Source organism: Cucurbitaria berberidis, assembly GCF_010015615.1.
Source record: "Cucurbitaria berberidis CBS 394.84 unplaced genomic scaffold K460scaffold_3, whole genome shotgun sequence".
NCBI lineage: Eukaryota > Fungi > Ascomycota > Dothideomycetes > Pleosporales > Cucurbitariaceae > Cucurbitaria > Cucurbitaria berberidis.
In genome coordinates this window covers 963,193-975,483 of record NW_024468937.1, presented here as the reverse complement: position 1 = coordinate 975,483, position 12,291 = coordinate 963,193, and the positions used below count along the sequence as shown (strand labels likewise).

The 12,291-nt window shown below is 49.7% G+C and overlaps 6 protein-coding genes across 6 annotated transcripts; 3 read left to right on the top strand and 3 right to left on the bottom strand.

Annotated features, from left to right (window-relative positions):
* The first annotated feature begins 257 nt into the window (after positions 1 to 257).
* On the top strand, positions 258 to 3,312 carry K460DRAFT_365785 (uncharacterized protein). Its single transcript, XM_040933248.1, has one exon. It carries the CDS (start codon positions 353 to 355, stop codon positions 3,017 to 3,019), a length of 2,667 nt encoding a protein of 888 aa, XP_040787394.1. The 5' UTR covers positions 258 to 352; the 3' UTR covers positions 3,020 to 3,312.
* A 270-nt stretch (positions 3,313 to 3,582) lies between these two features.
* On the top strand, positions 3,583 to 5,371 carry K460DRAFT_310769 (acyl-CoA dehydrogenase NM domain-like protein). The gene is made up of 2 exons (XM_040930165.1): positions 3,583 to 4,530; positions 4,584 to 5,371. Exons 1-2 carry the CDS (start codon positions 3,797 to 3,799, stop codon positions 5,188 to 5,190), a joined length of 1,341 nt encoding a protein of 446 aa, XP_040787393.1. The 5' UTR covers positions 3,583 to 3,796; the 3' UTR covers positions 5,191 to 5,371.
* Positions 5,254 to 5,646, bottom strand: K460DRAFT_405108 (uncharacterized protein; the record flags this gene model as incomplete). The annotated part of the gene is made up of 1 exon (XM_040936803.1): positions 5,254 to 5,646. One exon carries the CDS (start codon positions 5,644 to 5,646, stop codon positions 5,254 to 5,256), a length of 393 nt encoding a protein of 130 aa, XP_040787392.1.
* Positions 5,647 to 6,564: 918 nt separating this feature from the next.
* On the top strand, positions 6,565 to 7,533 carry K460DRAFT_405107 (uncharacterized protein; the record flags this gene model as incomplete). Its single annotated transcript, XM_040936802.1, has 1 exon — positions 6,565 to 7,533. One exon carries the CDS (start codon positions 6,565 to 6,567, stop codon positions 7,531 to 7,533), a length of 969 nt encoding a protein of 322 aa, XP_040787391.1.
* On the bottom strand, positions 7,519 to 9,242 carry K460DRAFT_310767 (uncharacterized protein). Its single transcript, XM_040930164.1, has 2 exons — positions 8,880 to 9,242; positions 7,519 to 8,779 (listed from the first exon to the last, which is right to left on the bottom strand). Exons 1-2 carry the CDS (start codon positions 9,025 to 9,027, stop codon positions 7,620 to 7,622), a joined length of 1,308 nt encoding a protein of 435 aa, XP_040787390.1. The 5' UTR covers positions 9,028 to 9,242; the 3' UTR covers positions 7,519 to 7,619.
* A 341-nt stretch (positions 9,243 to 9,583) lies between these two features.
* Positions 9,584 to 11,211, bottom strand: K460DRAFT_354703 (uncharacterized protein; the record flags this gene model as incomplete). The annotated part of the gene is made up of 3 exons (XM_040931809.1): positions 9,584 to 10,155; positions 10,201 to 11,089; positions 11,140 to 11,211. 3 exons carry the CDS (start codon positions 11,209 to 11,211, stop codon positions 9,584 to 9,586), a joined length of 1,533 nt encoding a protein of 510 aa, XP_040787389.1.
* Between the last annotated feature and the right edge of the window lie 1,080 nt (positions 11,212 to 12,291).

The window sequence follows — 12,291 nt, the reverse complement described above, 5'->3', positions numbered from 1 at the left end:
CCACCTTCGTGCCAAGAGATTTAATTACGTTTCTGGGTCTATTAACTCCTAGAAATGAGAGAGAAGTAGGACTCAAGGAAGAAGAAAAGTCACACCAAGTTGCCTGGACCGATCTGAGACTTGCCTCGGTCCGTCTGTGAGGCTCTGTGCTGCATTAGTGATCTCATAGGCGCGCGTTTGCCAGGCAATGACTCGAAGAGACATCGCGGTCGGTCGCGGCTGCCCGGTCCAACACCGCGACTGCCATCGCCGGCACTGCCACCTCTCTCCACGTTCACCCCCCGCATTCACCCGCAATGTCGCACCCACATAACGACTACTGGTGACTCCGCTGTCTGCGAAGACCTCAACTATGGATCCACGGTACAACTGGCCCCCGCAGGCCCATGCGAATGGCCAGTATGTGCCCTACACTCCACGGCAACCAACAAACGGCTACCAACAAAATGGCTACGACCCACAATACCCTCCGATGCAAATGCAGATGTCTCAGGGCTATCCGCAGTCGCAGCCATATCAAGGATACCCCCAGGCGATGGCCCCGGGGCCTGGTGTGCAGCAATACTCACAAATGCACCCGCAGCTGCAACAGCAGCAGCAACAGCAGCAGCAACAACAACAGCCATACCGACAGCAGCCTCAGGTCATTATCCCAGCCAGAGCCCCGAGCTTCGCTTCGCCCATGCAGATGCAGGGACCAAAGATACGACATGTACAAGTGCCCGTTCAGCGAACAAGCAGCATGGGAATTGCACAGACAGACGGAGCTGGAGACCAGCATCGCCAGTATAGCACACAGCAAGGACCAACCCGCCCTACCTCGAATTCCGTACAGCGATCACAAGCGAATCAAGAAACTGGACCTCGACCCCAGCAGCGAACCGTGAACACACCAGTGTCGAATCAAGCCCAGCATCGCGTGCCCCTACAACCCCAATCCACACCACAACAGCGTCCGCAGTCTCTGTCACAAACCCCCTCGAGCAAGAACCGAAACCCTTCCGTACAACAGCCATCCTCGGCGCGTAGATCGCATCCTAAAGTCGTCATTCCAAAATCGTCCTCGCACCAGCTCACACCAACAAAGCATGCTCATGTTCCGCAGAAAGCGCTCCCGGCCGACCTCTCAATCATGCTACTGTCGGCTGCAGATGAGTACGTTGCTGCTGCTCGCGGCATGGGGCCGTTAATCATACGAGACAGGAAGGAAGTCGACCTTCGACAGTACTATAAGCTGATGTCCACAGCTATGGGGTGTATGGAGGCTGTTTTGAAGGAGTTTACCATGCTCCCGCGCGATGAAGCAAAGTTGCGACTGCGATATGCAACTTTACTGGTCGAAGAGACGGATAACACAGCCGACATCGACGAAATAGTATCTAAACTAATCTCGCTTTGCTCACGATGTCGACTTGAAGACTTGAAGTATGCCACATTACATCTTCAGGCTCGCTACCAGTTCAAGACGAATTGTCGCGCAGCCTTGATCTCCCTAGACAAACCGATCTCTGAGGCGGAGACGTTTGAGCACACTGCCTGGGTGTACGCCCTTCGCTTCCTGAAGGTCTCACTTATGCTGCAAATACCCGGACGTTTGGAGGTAGTCCCAGCTCTACAACAGTTGCATGCCATATCAGCAAAGGCCAAAGAGAAGGGTGATCGAGCGATTTACCTGGCGTGTAGCGCACTTGAAGCCTTAGTTCATCTGCGATCTGGAGCTCTCGATCGGCTTGAGCAAGCGCAGCGGGCAATCGCAGCAGCGCGAAGCCTACAACTTCAGGTATCTACCAAACAACTAGTGTCGTTTGGGACGCTCATCGATGCCATTGACATTGCATGTGGCATTCAACATGGCATGCCCAACCGCCAAAAGTCAAAATCGTTTATGGAAGCCGCATTGGAAGAGAACGACGAAACACCTAGCCAAGAGGATGGAGTGTTCACTGTTCTTGTCGAACGAAGTGTTGCGGGAGACTTGACGTCTGACACTGGTGGAGTCTTCCGAAAGAGCGCGGATGGGCGAGACGAACTCGTCTTCGCCTGGCTCCCTAAGGAAGACCTGAAGATGCTATGCTTTCACATCAGTGCTTTGGATCAAAATATCCATGATAAAGGTCTCAAGCTCATGCGGGAAGCCCACCAACGCGCAAAAGACGCTCCGATACGCCAAACATTGTACACCCTACCAATTTCGCTGGGCCTTGCCCACACCAACTGGATCAGGGTTTTGGACTGGCATTCGATGTGCGCTATTGGTATCATGGCCTGCTTCCGGCAAGAACCCGCAACAGCCACCAAAGTTCTCACTATACTCAGGAAGCAGGTTGGAAATGCAACACATGAAAATAGGGAAACGTTCAAGCGCACACTATCATATCTTTCAGCGATCAATGACCAAACGTGCGGCTTCCTAGACTCTGCTTTTGCGACTTATGCTTCGGATGTACTCGCGCTACCAGATAAAGGCCCTGCATCCGATATCAGAGTCCTTGCAGCACTGAACCGAATCCTGATTGCACGAAATCCGGCCCATCCACAACGATCTATAATCAGTGTATTGCTCGCGCAACTGAAAACACACTGCCAAACTCATGAAAACCAATACATCAAGATGGCCTTCCACATGTTGCATGCCATGTCGTGCGAAGAAGCTGCAATTAACCGTCACAAGACACTGATACAAACCACGAATAACCGCGCCAACGAGATCTTCAAGAACACAGAGAACCGCGAGTTCTTGATCATGGCACTGTCCTACTTTAGTATGCGTTTCTTTGCAGACCAAGTCGGCGCGAAGTCGATTCAAGCTGTACGAGTTACATTATCTAACGCGAAGCAACACAAAAAGCCCTTGTGGGTGGCAGTTGCATTGGGCTTGTGCATGAACACATATCAACGCAGCGGGATGATCGAGGAGGCGCAAAAGTGTCAAGAACAGTTTGAAGCTGTCAGACCGCTTTTACCTCCTGCTTTGAGAGGCGAAGAGGATATTGATGCAGAGGGTGAAGAGGACAGCTAGATTGAGGAGGTGGAGTGTATCACAACACTAAGTGTGAGCGTCTCTTAGTATAGGCTTGTGCATATTGCGGCGTTACATGGGGGACTGTATCATCTATCGGGTCGAGATACCACATAAGCCACAACAGGCTCGGCGTACTTCGGCATCTGGGTGGTGTTAAAATCATAGCGAGGAGCTGCACTTTTGCAGCTTCGCCGGTGTTATTCCTTATCACGGGGCTCACAGGTCAGTTTTGATACGAATATTAGGTAACCCGAGAGAGACATGAATTTCAATTTATACGCATGAAAGTACTCCATTATCTCATTCCTGTATTCGACATATTCTCGCATCTGCATCTTCTGCCCTCAACGATCACACGATGGACGTGAGATTACGTCTTCTAGCATCTTCGAGGTTAATCCTGAGGGTTGTCAGGGGCCCAGAGCTTCGTGTAACCAATAGCTAATTTGACTAACACCATAGGGTTAGATTTTGCATTTGTACTTGCCTTGAGGTTGATATTGGCAGTTCTACTTGAAGCCCACGGGAAGGCCGAGGTTGAGTCGAGATGATGGCCTGTGCGCCGTTCCCCGCAAAGCAGCGCTCCAAGTCAAGAAGCCTATTAAGACTGAGGCCCAGCGAGTCATCGTGATGTGTAAAACGAAGCTTTCTCGTGTACTTGAAGCATCTAGCTTTATTACTTGTCTGTCCATGAAATATCCATATCGTTGACAAGGGCACGCCATCCTCCATCTCATCACTCACCACCTGACCGCTCTAGTAGCAACGTGCAACATGTCATTGTCTCACACTATGAACTTCTCAATCCCGGACGACCTTAAGATATACCTCGCAGATCTTGATAAGTTCATCGACGAGAAAATCACCCCGCTCCAATACAAAGGCGACAACAACCGCTTCTTCGATCACCGCCGGGAGCATGCACGAACCGACTGGGATAACGGCGGTTTGCCGCGCAAGGAATGGGAAGATCTCCTAACAGAATCGAGAAAGCTTGCCGATGAAGCTGGGTTTTACCGATTATCTCTACCAGAGCAATATGGTGGACAAAACACCCCAGACGGACGTGGCAGCAACCTTTGGATGGCGGTCATAAGAGAGCACCTTGCAGCAAAGGGTCTAGGTCTATTTAATGATCTTCAGACCGAGCACTCCATGGTTGGAAATTTCCCAGATGTAATTATGCTTATGAATTTTGGCAATGAGCAGCAGAAGAAGGAGTTGATCCCGCTACGACTGCAGGGCAAGTTTAGGATGACGTTTGGTTTGACGGAGCCGGGACACGGTTCGGACGCAACGCATATGGCGACGAAAGGGCGACTAGAGACGAGGAATGGCGTCAAAGGCTGGCTACTAAACGGATACAAGAAATGGCAGACGGGCATGCACCATGCTACGCATTGCTCTATCTTTGCACGGACATCAGGCAAGGTCGGCGAAGTAAAGGGCATCTCCTGCTTCATTGTTCCGAGGGAAACTCCCGGTCTCGTAGCAGAATCGTACGAATGGTATGCAGTCAACTTACACCCTCACTCTCAATGCCTCTGCTAATAACGCGTAGGACACTCAACATGCCCACAGACCACGCAACTGTTTCGATAAAGGACGTATGGGTACCCGAAAGCGCCGCTCTAGGTCCCATCCACAACGGTCTCAGCGTCGCGCAAGCCTTTGTCCACGAGAACCGCATTCGACAAGCTGCCTCATCCCTCGGCGCAGCCGTATACTGCGTGCAACAATCGGTCGGATATGCGAATGACCGAGCTCCCTTCGGCACACCCCTCTCGCACAACCAAGGCATCCAGTTCCCGCTCGTCGAACTCGCAACGCAATGCGAGATGCTGCGACAGTTGATTCGGAAGACAGCGGTGGAAATGGATTCCATGCCCCACAACGAGATTGAGAAGAGAATTGGAGACAAGGTGTCCATGTGTAATTATTATGCCAATAGGTTGTGCACTGAAGCGGCAGATCGGGCGATCCAGGTCCATGGCGGTAATGGATACTCTAGGCATTATCCTTTTGAGCACATCTGGAGGCATCACAGGCGGTACAGGATTACCGAGGGTAGTGAGGAGATCCAAATGCGCAAGGTTGCTGCGTACCTGTTTGGCTTTGGCGGTAGGAAAAGCTTAGTGGATGCCACGAAGGTGGAGTCGAAGCTGTAGCTCTAGATAAATCGAGTCGTGAATTACCGGAGCCAAGCCGATATTATGTAGATGTTTTTGGGCTCATGGCCGCCAACTTCGGAGCCATCGATTAAAGCCAGGCATTGCGTCCTTCTCCGTGATGACAGGTAAGAGGACCACGATCAGTACGAACCACACACAGAAGCCAGTTATTCCCAGGACAATGGTCCCGTAACCTATACCCTTTGGCGTTTCTGGTAGTGGTTTTGATCCCGAGTCCCCTAATCCAAGTGCAGCCTGTCTACCAAGACTAGGTACAGGCGGTAAAGGCTTCAGCCTTTGGCGTATCTCTGGTGGGTAGACCCTGCGCGTTGGTGCAAGGGAGGAGTTCGTATTGTTGGGTTTTGGCGGTACTGGCGGACCTTCCGGACCTTCAACATCTGCCGGACGCTTTCGATTGCGTACGCTTTGTTCATGAAGGCTAAGATTCGACATTGAATGATTGGGAAGTGTCGTGAATGCTGGCTGAGTTGGGTTGGGCTAAGAGCGCATGCCCGTGGCGCTACGCTAGATCAAGTCTAGACTCATACGTGACTTTTTTGATCACTCGAGGAAATCACACTGCAAAGTGAACAACATGGACTCTGATTAGTCTCCCTGTTGCGAAACCTGCCAGAGAACTTGAGCAAAGCCTCGATCTACTTACTATTCAAAAAGTCTTCCTACAGGACCGTGGCTGCCTAGCTCACAATCGCCGCCTCTCTGTCTTCCTCACTTAGCCTCCTCGTCTTACTTTTCGTCTTAGTTAGCTTACATTGTTAACAACATAAGCGCCTGTGTCAGTGTGTTTCGAGCGAGGGACATAAGCATCTGGACACTTCAGGCCTATACGACGGGACTCCAAGGACCACAGTGCGCAGTATTGAAGTTTAAAAGTGCGGAAGGAGTGTGAATATAGTATAGCTTCAAGGGTCTGGCTAGCTTGGTCTGTCTTGTCTCACGGATTGATAGTTTTAATGTTAAATGTAACAATATAAACTCGTAAGCGAAATATCTGGTACCCCTAAATCGTAGCCACTGTTCAGCGCGTAAACTTTGCGCCGCGTAAGATGGGACGTCAATCTGAACGTGCAAGAAACAATGCGCCAGGTCTCAGGTTAATCTGTTCACCCAAATAGATGTGGAAAGAATGTCTTTGTTCGAATCATACAATGGCTTTGTAGCTGTCCTTACTAGTCTTGAGTTGACTCTAACAAGGTTATTCAATAGTCACATTGTGAACTTCTTACTCACTTTGTTGTTTAGCGTTGCGTGAAATGATTTAAGAAGTTTGTACCAACCTCCGGTATCTCCCTCTTAGCTCTACTCAACATTAAGATTGCAGTTTACACACAACACTTTAAAGCATTAAACATGTCCCCAAAAATCTCTCTTCGTCGGTCTGAACGCCTCTTGAAGCAGCGAAATGCAGTTCAAGACGAATCATGTCGCATTCAGAAACCAATCCGCATCGAGACGCGGAAGAAAACCCAAACCACAACGCGAAGCAAGTCCTCTATAAGTAATAAGGTCAAAGTCGAGTCGTCCAAATCATCCAGAAACCACAAAGCCGAAACGAACGTCTCACATCTCATAGAACATTCAGCATCCGATACAGAGGACGATTGCAGTATGGAAGGCTCAGAAGAAGAGACAGACGATGAGTTCAATGAATCAGCCAATATGTCTACGGACAATGTTGCATTTGTTACGGCTGACATAGTAGACAGGCGTGAATCGTGCGATAGCAGGTACGAACCAGGCAACGAATCTTACCAGATCGATGACTTCGTTGTCCAAGATGACTATGAAACGGAGGACGAGTCGGAAACGGAAACAAAAGAAGGTGGTGTCGATGATGAATTTGACCAGGATTATGCACCCGCACCCCAACAAACGATAGAGAGGAAGGCTGATTTTGATGGCCAGTCTGTCGAAGATGAGGATCCAGTCCTGAGGAAGACTTCAGTCACATCCACACGATCGGAATCCTCAGCATTGTTTGTTTCCGATCCGGATGACCCTCCCGAGCCATTGGAGTGGTGTCCAACCGATCCCCGATCGAATCTCATCGCGTTCCTATTCGAGTATGAAATTTACATGGGAATGAACGTCATCGATGCAGCGCTGGAAGATATCGTAGAGGAGATCATGGACGCAGTCGGTCTTTTCTCTCGGCGATGCAATCGCAAGCGAACACCGCTGAGACTTAGGTTAAGTAGTAAGATATTGGATGACGGTGAGGTTTGTGATGCATTGCAAACTGCGGAGAGGTTGGGTCTGGGACGAGGCATGAACTTGGGGGATGGGACTGAGGGATGGGTCATAGGGCCTTCTAGGTAAGTCATGTTCCTTGTTGAACTCTTGATTGCCTAAGGCAGGTGTATTCGCTATTTACTTGCATATATTTCGTAATTCGGTCAATTTCTTCAAACAGCTGGTTCTTCTTCTCCTCCACCACCCAAAATCTTTTCCATAAGCCCTCCTCCGCCACCCCCGAATGGTGAAAATATCGGCACACCAAGCAGCGCCATTGTCGTAACGGGCAACACAACCTGCAGCGCCTTGAACAGATATCTACTGCTTCCTTTCTTCTTCCTCTCCGTACGAACACCGCTCTTCTCAGGTTTCGTCTTGTTCGCAGACATGCTATTCAGCTCCTTCGACAACTCAGCAATCTTCCTTTCCAACTCCTCCCTCTCTCGAACAGGAATCTTACTCTCATTCGCTCGCACGAGTGCAACAGCTTGATCAAAGTTGAGTTGTTGGAGCATGACTTGCTGAGCCTCTCGTTCGGCGAGGGCCCGGCGCTCGTACTCTTCGCGCATTTGGTGCATCTGGAGCCCAAACTCGGACTCGATCTTTCGTCGCTCGGCGCGGCGGTCGTACCGCAGTTGTTCTTGCTGTCTGCGGACCTTGTCCATTTCCTTGTCTAGACGCTGTGACTGCTGCTCTAGGATGTATTGCATTTCATGATCTTTTTCTTCCAGTGCCTCGTGCAACTCCTTCTGTACGCGCTCAAGATCTTCTGCATGTTTCTGCTGAAGTCGCATAAGCTCCTCATTCACCGCTTGTCCAGCTGCGGTATCGACAAGCGACTTGTTGTCTTCGACAAGTTCATGTTGGATTTGGAGTGTGACTTGTGGTTTCTTGACTAATAGGCCAACGATCTCGAGTGCATTAGGGCGATCAACGAGACGTTTCATTGTTGAACCGCGGTCGAGCATATCGCCCCAAAATTCTGGTGTGGCTCGAAGTTGCTCTTCTCTTCTGAGAGCTTCATCGTCTGTCACTTTGGACCAGAATGTAGTGGCTAATATGACGTTTTTGAGAGGTTCTCTACCGCAGAGCTGACGGAACATCTTGAGGTTACGCAAGGCTGAGCCTTCCATGCGAACATTGCCGAGAGAATGCAGGTAAATTACGCCGTTCAGCCGTGTATCACCTTCATAGGTCTCTCGCAACCATGTGGCGATGTCTTGCAATACTTCAGTCTCCGACTTGTGTGTGTCGTTAAAACCAGGCGTGTCGACTAGGTTGATGTTGTAACCGTTGAAATAGAATGTGTAGCCAGTTATGTCAGATGTACCTGAGAGATGGTTAGCCATTGGCACTTTCAAGCAATCAAGAGTCAAGCGAAACTCTTCATCCGTATCTCTTTTAGACAATGTTCTTCGGGGTTGACTTACAGGATTCAAGATCATGCCCTATCTGGATCTCAGAGCTTCCACTTGCCCATTGAATGAACGTACTCTTCCCCGCTCCAGTGACCCCCATCACAGCAATGAATGCCCATGGCGCACCAGGCACAGTTTCAGTGCTGAAGTTACTTCTCATTTTGTCGATTGTAATCTATGAATGTATTCGAACCTCAAGTTGACGAAAATGGAGAGAGATTGATGTCATGCGAGGACCTTGAGGTATACCAAAAGTGGAGAGACCCAGAAAGAGCTGAGCCTCGGAGAAATGTCCATGAAAGTCTAATCGGCGAGGAGGCTGAGTGCTCCTAGCTCGTAGGCGGCAGGCAACAAGGCTGGGCAAACACAGCTGAGACGCAAGAAGTACAGCAGACGGCAAGGTGGAACTCATGCGGCTCCGTTCAGCAAATGATAATCTATACAGCGAAATGTGGTGTGGAGCTAATAAATCCCGCAAATTGAAACCGGTCAAGGGAAGCTGATGGTGTCTAAGCTGCAAAGCCTTGCATCGCATGCATCTCGGCCTCATTGGACGCCACAATATGCTTTGAGAATGGAGCTCGCTAAGCGCCCGGGGCTTGAAATTGGACTATGTACTTCATTCTCGTATTTCGAGGCTTTCAATCGGCCCCAAGTCCTTCTAGCAACCCTTTGAAATCAGGCCTCAACCTTCAGCTTGTTACTCAGCCCGATGGTCATGTCGGAAAGCTAGTCGAAATGGCAGGTTCATCGTACGATTCTCCAGCGCCATCGGGTAGCTGACCCATCCAACAAACAGCCTTCTTCAACACAGTCTTCCTGCCGAAATCGGTTCCTTCATCATCTCCAAGTCGGACTAGCGTTGGATGCGTGATCAAGAGGATCGGCATGCCATCCAAATGAGCCGGATTTTCGTCCACATGTTTGCTGTGCAGCTGATGCGCGTCCATAAGGGGATGGTTGTGTGTGAACACCTCATCTAGGTGTTTGAGGCTGTTCGGTAGTAGATCAATCTTCTGCGTCCACAAGGAATACGATAGGTCCGCTGCTCTCATCATGATTGACCGTAGGCTATCTTTGACTCCCTCTTGATTAGGATGCTTGAGGAGTGCGCGTATGCCAGAACCGAAGTAACTCGAAGCGAGAGACTGTACCGCTTTTTCTCGATTTTTGAGCGTCTCTCTGCACATGTTGTGTTTCGCTTCCAGGTGAGGGTCACCGTCTTGCGCAGAAGGATGTAGCTGTCGAAGAGTTTGCACCCTCCAGGCGATGGCTTCTTGCACATTACCTATGTACGTTAGTCTCCTGCTTCATAACATTCGGACGAACATACAGGTCCTTAGCTTATAATAGAACGACTGCATGTGGAGGCCAAATTTCCAGTTCATAACATCCAACTTCTTTGGCGAAAGCTCTTCTGCTTCCTCGTTGATCTCTTTCACCTCGATCTTACTTGTTTGTTCAATACTGACCCCGAAGAAAGGATGGTCAAACACATCAAAGTAGAGATTGTGCATGATGAAAGCCTGCACTAGGACCCACGCCTTGTCATCTGGAACGCCCATAAGGTCCACCTCATCGCCCAGCTTTGCGAAACCTTGTAAGGCGCTTCTCAACTTCTTGTAAAGAATTGGATGCTCCTTAGGATTCAGTACGTTCAAGTGCAAGATGCTATTGACCTTGGACCAGGCCTTGACCTCAGAGTCTAGCTGACTTAGTTTTCGACGTATATCAGCGTTGGATGCTGGCGTCCATTCTGGAGACTCAAACCGTTGGAATACATGCTTTTGTAACCTTCTGAGGTCCGATTCCATCTGCTCGCGTTCCGTTTCTACCCGGTCGTTTTTACTTTCCAGATGTGTGATATGTGTTTGCGCATTTTCTAGGTATATTTTGTACGTTTCCAGCTGTTTTATCAAATTCCGTTTCTCCGTTATCCAACCACCTGTATACTTCGAGGCGTGATCGGAGAATGTTTTGGCGGGAGTGTTGGGGGGTCTCCCTGCTGCTGGTACGCCCGCGCTGGCTCTTTCAAGTACTTGTGGAGGTAAAAAGGCATTCTCTTCGTCATTGCAGCTGCATGCATGTGCGCGATCAACAGTCGCGACCGGAGTTGCTTTGCGTTCGGAAAGTGACTGTTGCCTCTTCGGAACTGATCCACTTGATATCACACCGTCAACAGTCGTGATAACCTCCACCACATTTTGAGTCTTCTTGTCGCCCTGACGCAGTATTATTAGTAAGAAGTTACGCGTTTCCCTTTTATACGTACGCAAATTGCAGTAGACTCTGAGGTTCTAACACGCTGAAGCTTACCAGTCTGTCTAGTGCTTTGCTCCACCATGATGACACTGGCTTTGTGAGGATACCCGCAGCTCAATAGATGAAAGTTGCAGGTGAGTTTTCTGTTCGTTGCAGTCTTTCTGCCTGTTCGTGTGGTACGCTTGTTGCCTGCAAGGCTGAGCGAGATTTTGGGCGCAAAGCTGAGCGTCGAACAATTGCTGGCCCCCACTAGTTTTAACTAAAACGTACTTACCAAGCATATGCGCCGACTATTCTGCAGGAATGCAGAAAAAGGATCCCGCATCTAAACCTTGCTAGTTAGGCGGCCGCAACCAAGAACTTTGTGGAGGCGAAGCGCGTATTGCTTTTGGGTGTCGACCAACCATTCGAATCGGCCCCCTCAGCCTTGCTGCAAGCCCGCAACATCAATTCCAGGCCAGGCGGATCTATGCCGTGATTACTGTAGAGCTCATATTCCGCTGCCTGATTCTGCACGCGGCAATAACCTTCTCTTATCTTCGCCTAGCACTGCAAGAGTGTCGTCGAGTGCAGTCAGTAGCACTTCGGTATTGCTTAAATCTCCGCTTCTTCAATCTACTGCGAGTTCTGGGTGCGATTTATAATATCATCCTCTACGCAAGAGTATCAGCCGCGTTTACCTTTCGCATCCTTGTCACAGGAACACTTCTTCGCGTTAAAGTATAAGTCTATAGAGTAGCGATAGCTCAACCAGAGCGCAGGCGCTGATCACATCTTTTGTCTTTGTATAGAGTCAGATCTACTCCTAGGACCTTCGAAGCATGACACGCGCAGCCTCTCGACTTCGTTTTCGGGAAACGAATGGTCGCTTAAATGAAGTAGAGTCGCTCGGGAGAGGGTTCTCAGAGCTCGGTCTGGAGACAAATCATCGAATAATAATTGGTGTCGATTACGGAACGACATATACCGGTAATAATCACTGCCTCTTATGAGCTTCTCGATCATCTGACGAAATATAACCAGGAATCAGCTACATTGACTCCACCAACACCGCGCAATGTAGCGTCAAGGACGTCCACGATATCCGAACATATCCAGGACCCGGAAGGGAAGGCGACGCGGTTTGGAAGACACCATCACGTATCGCTTACAGTTCTGAGAA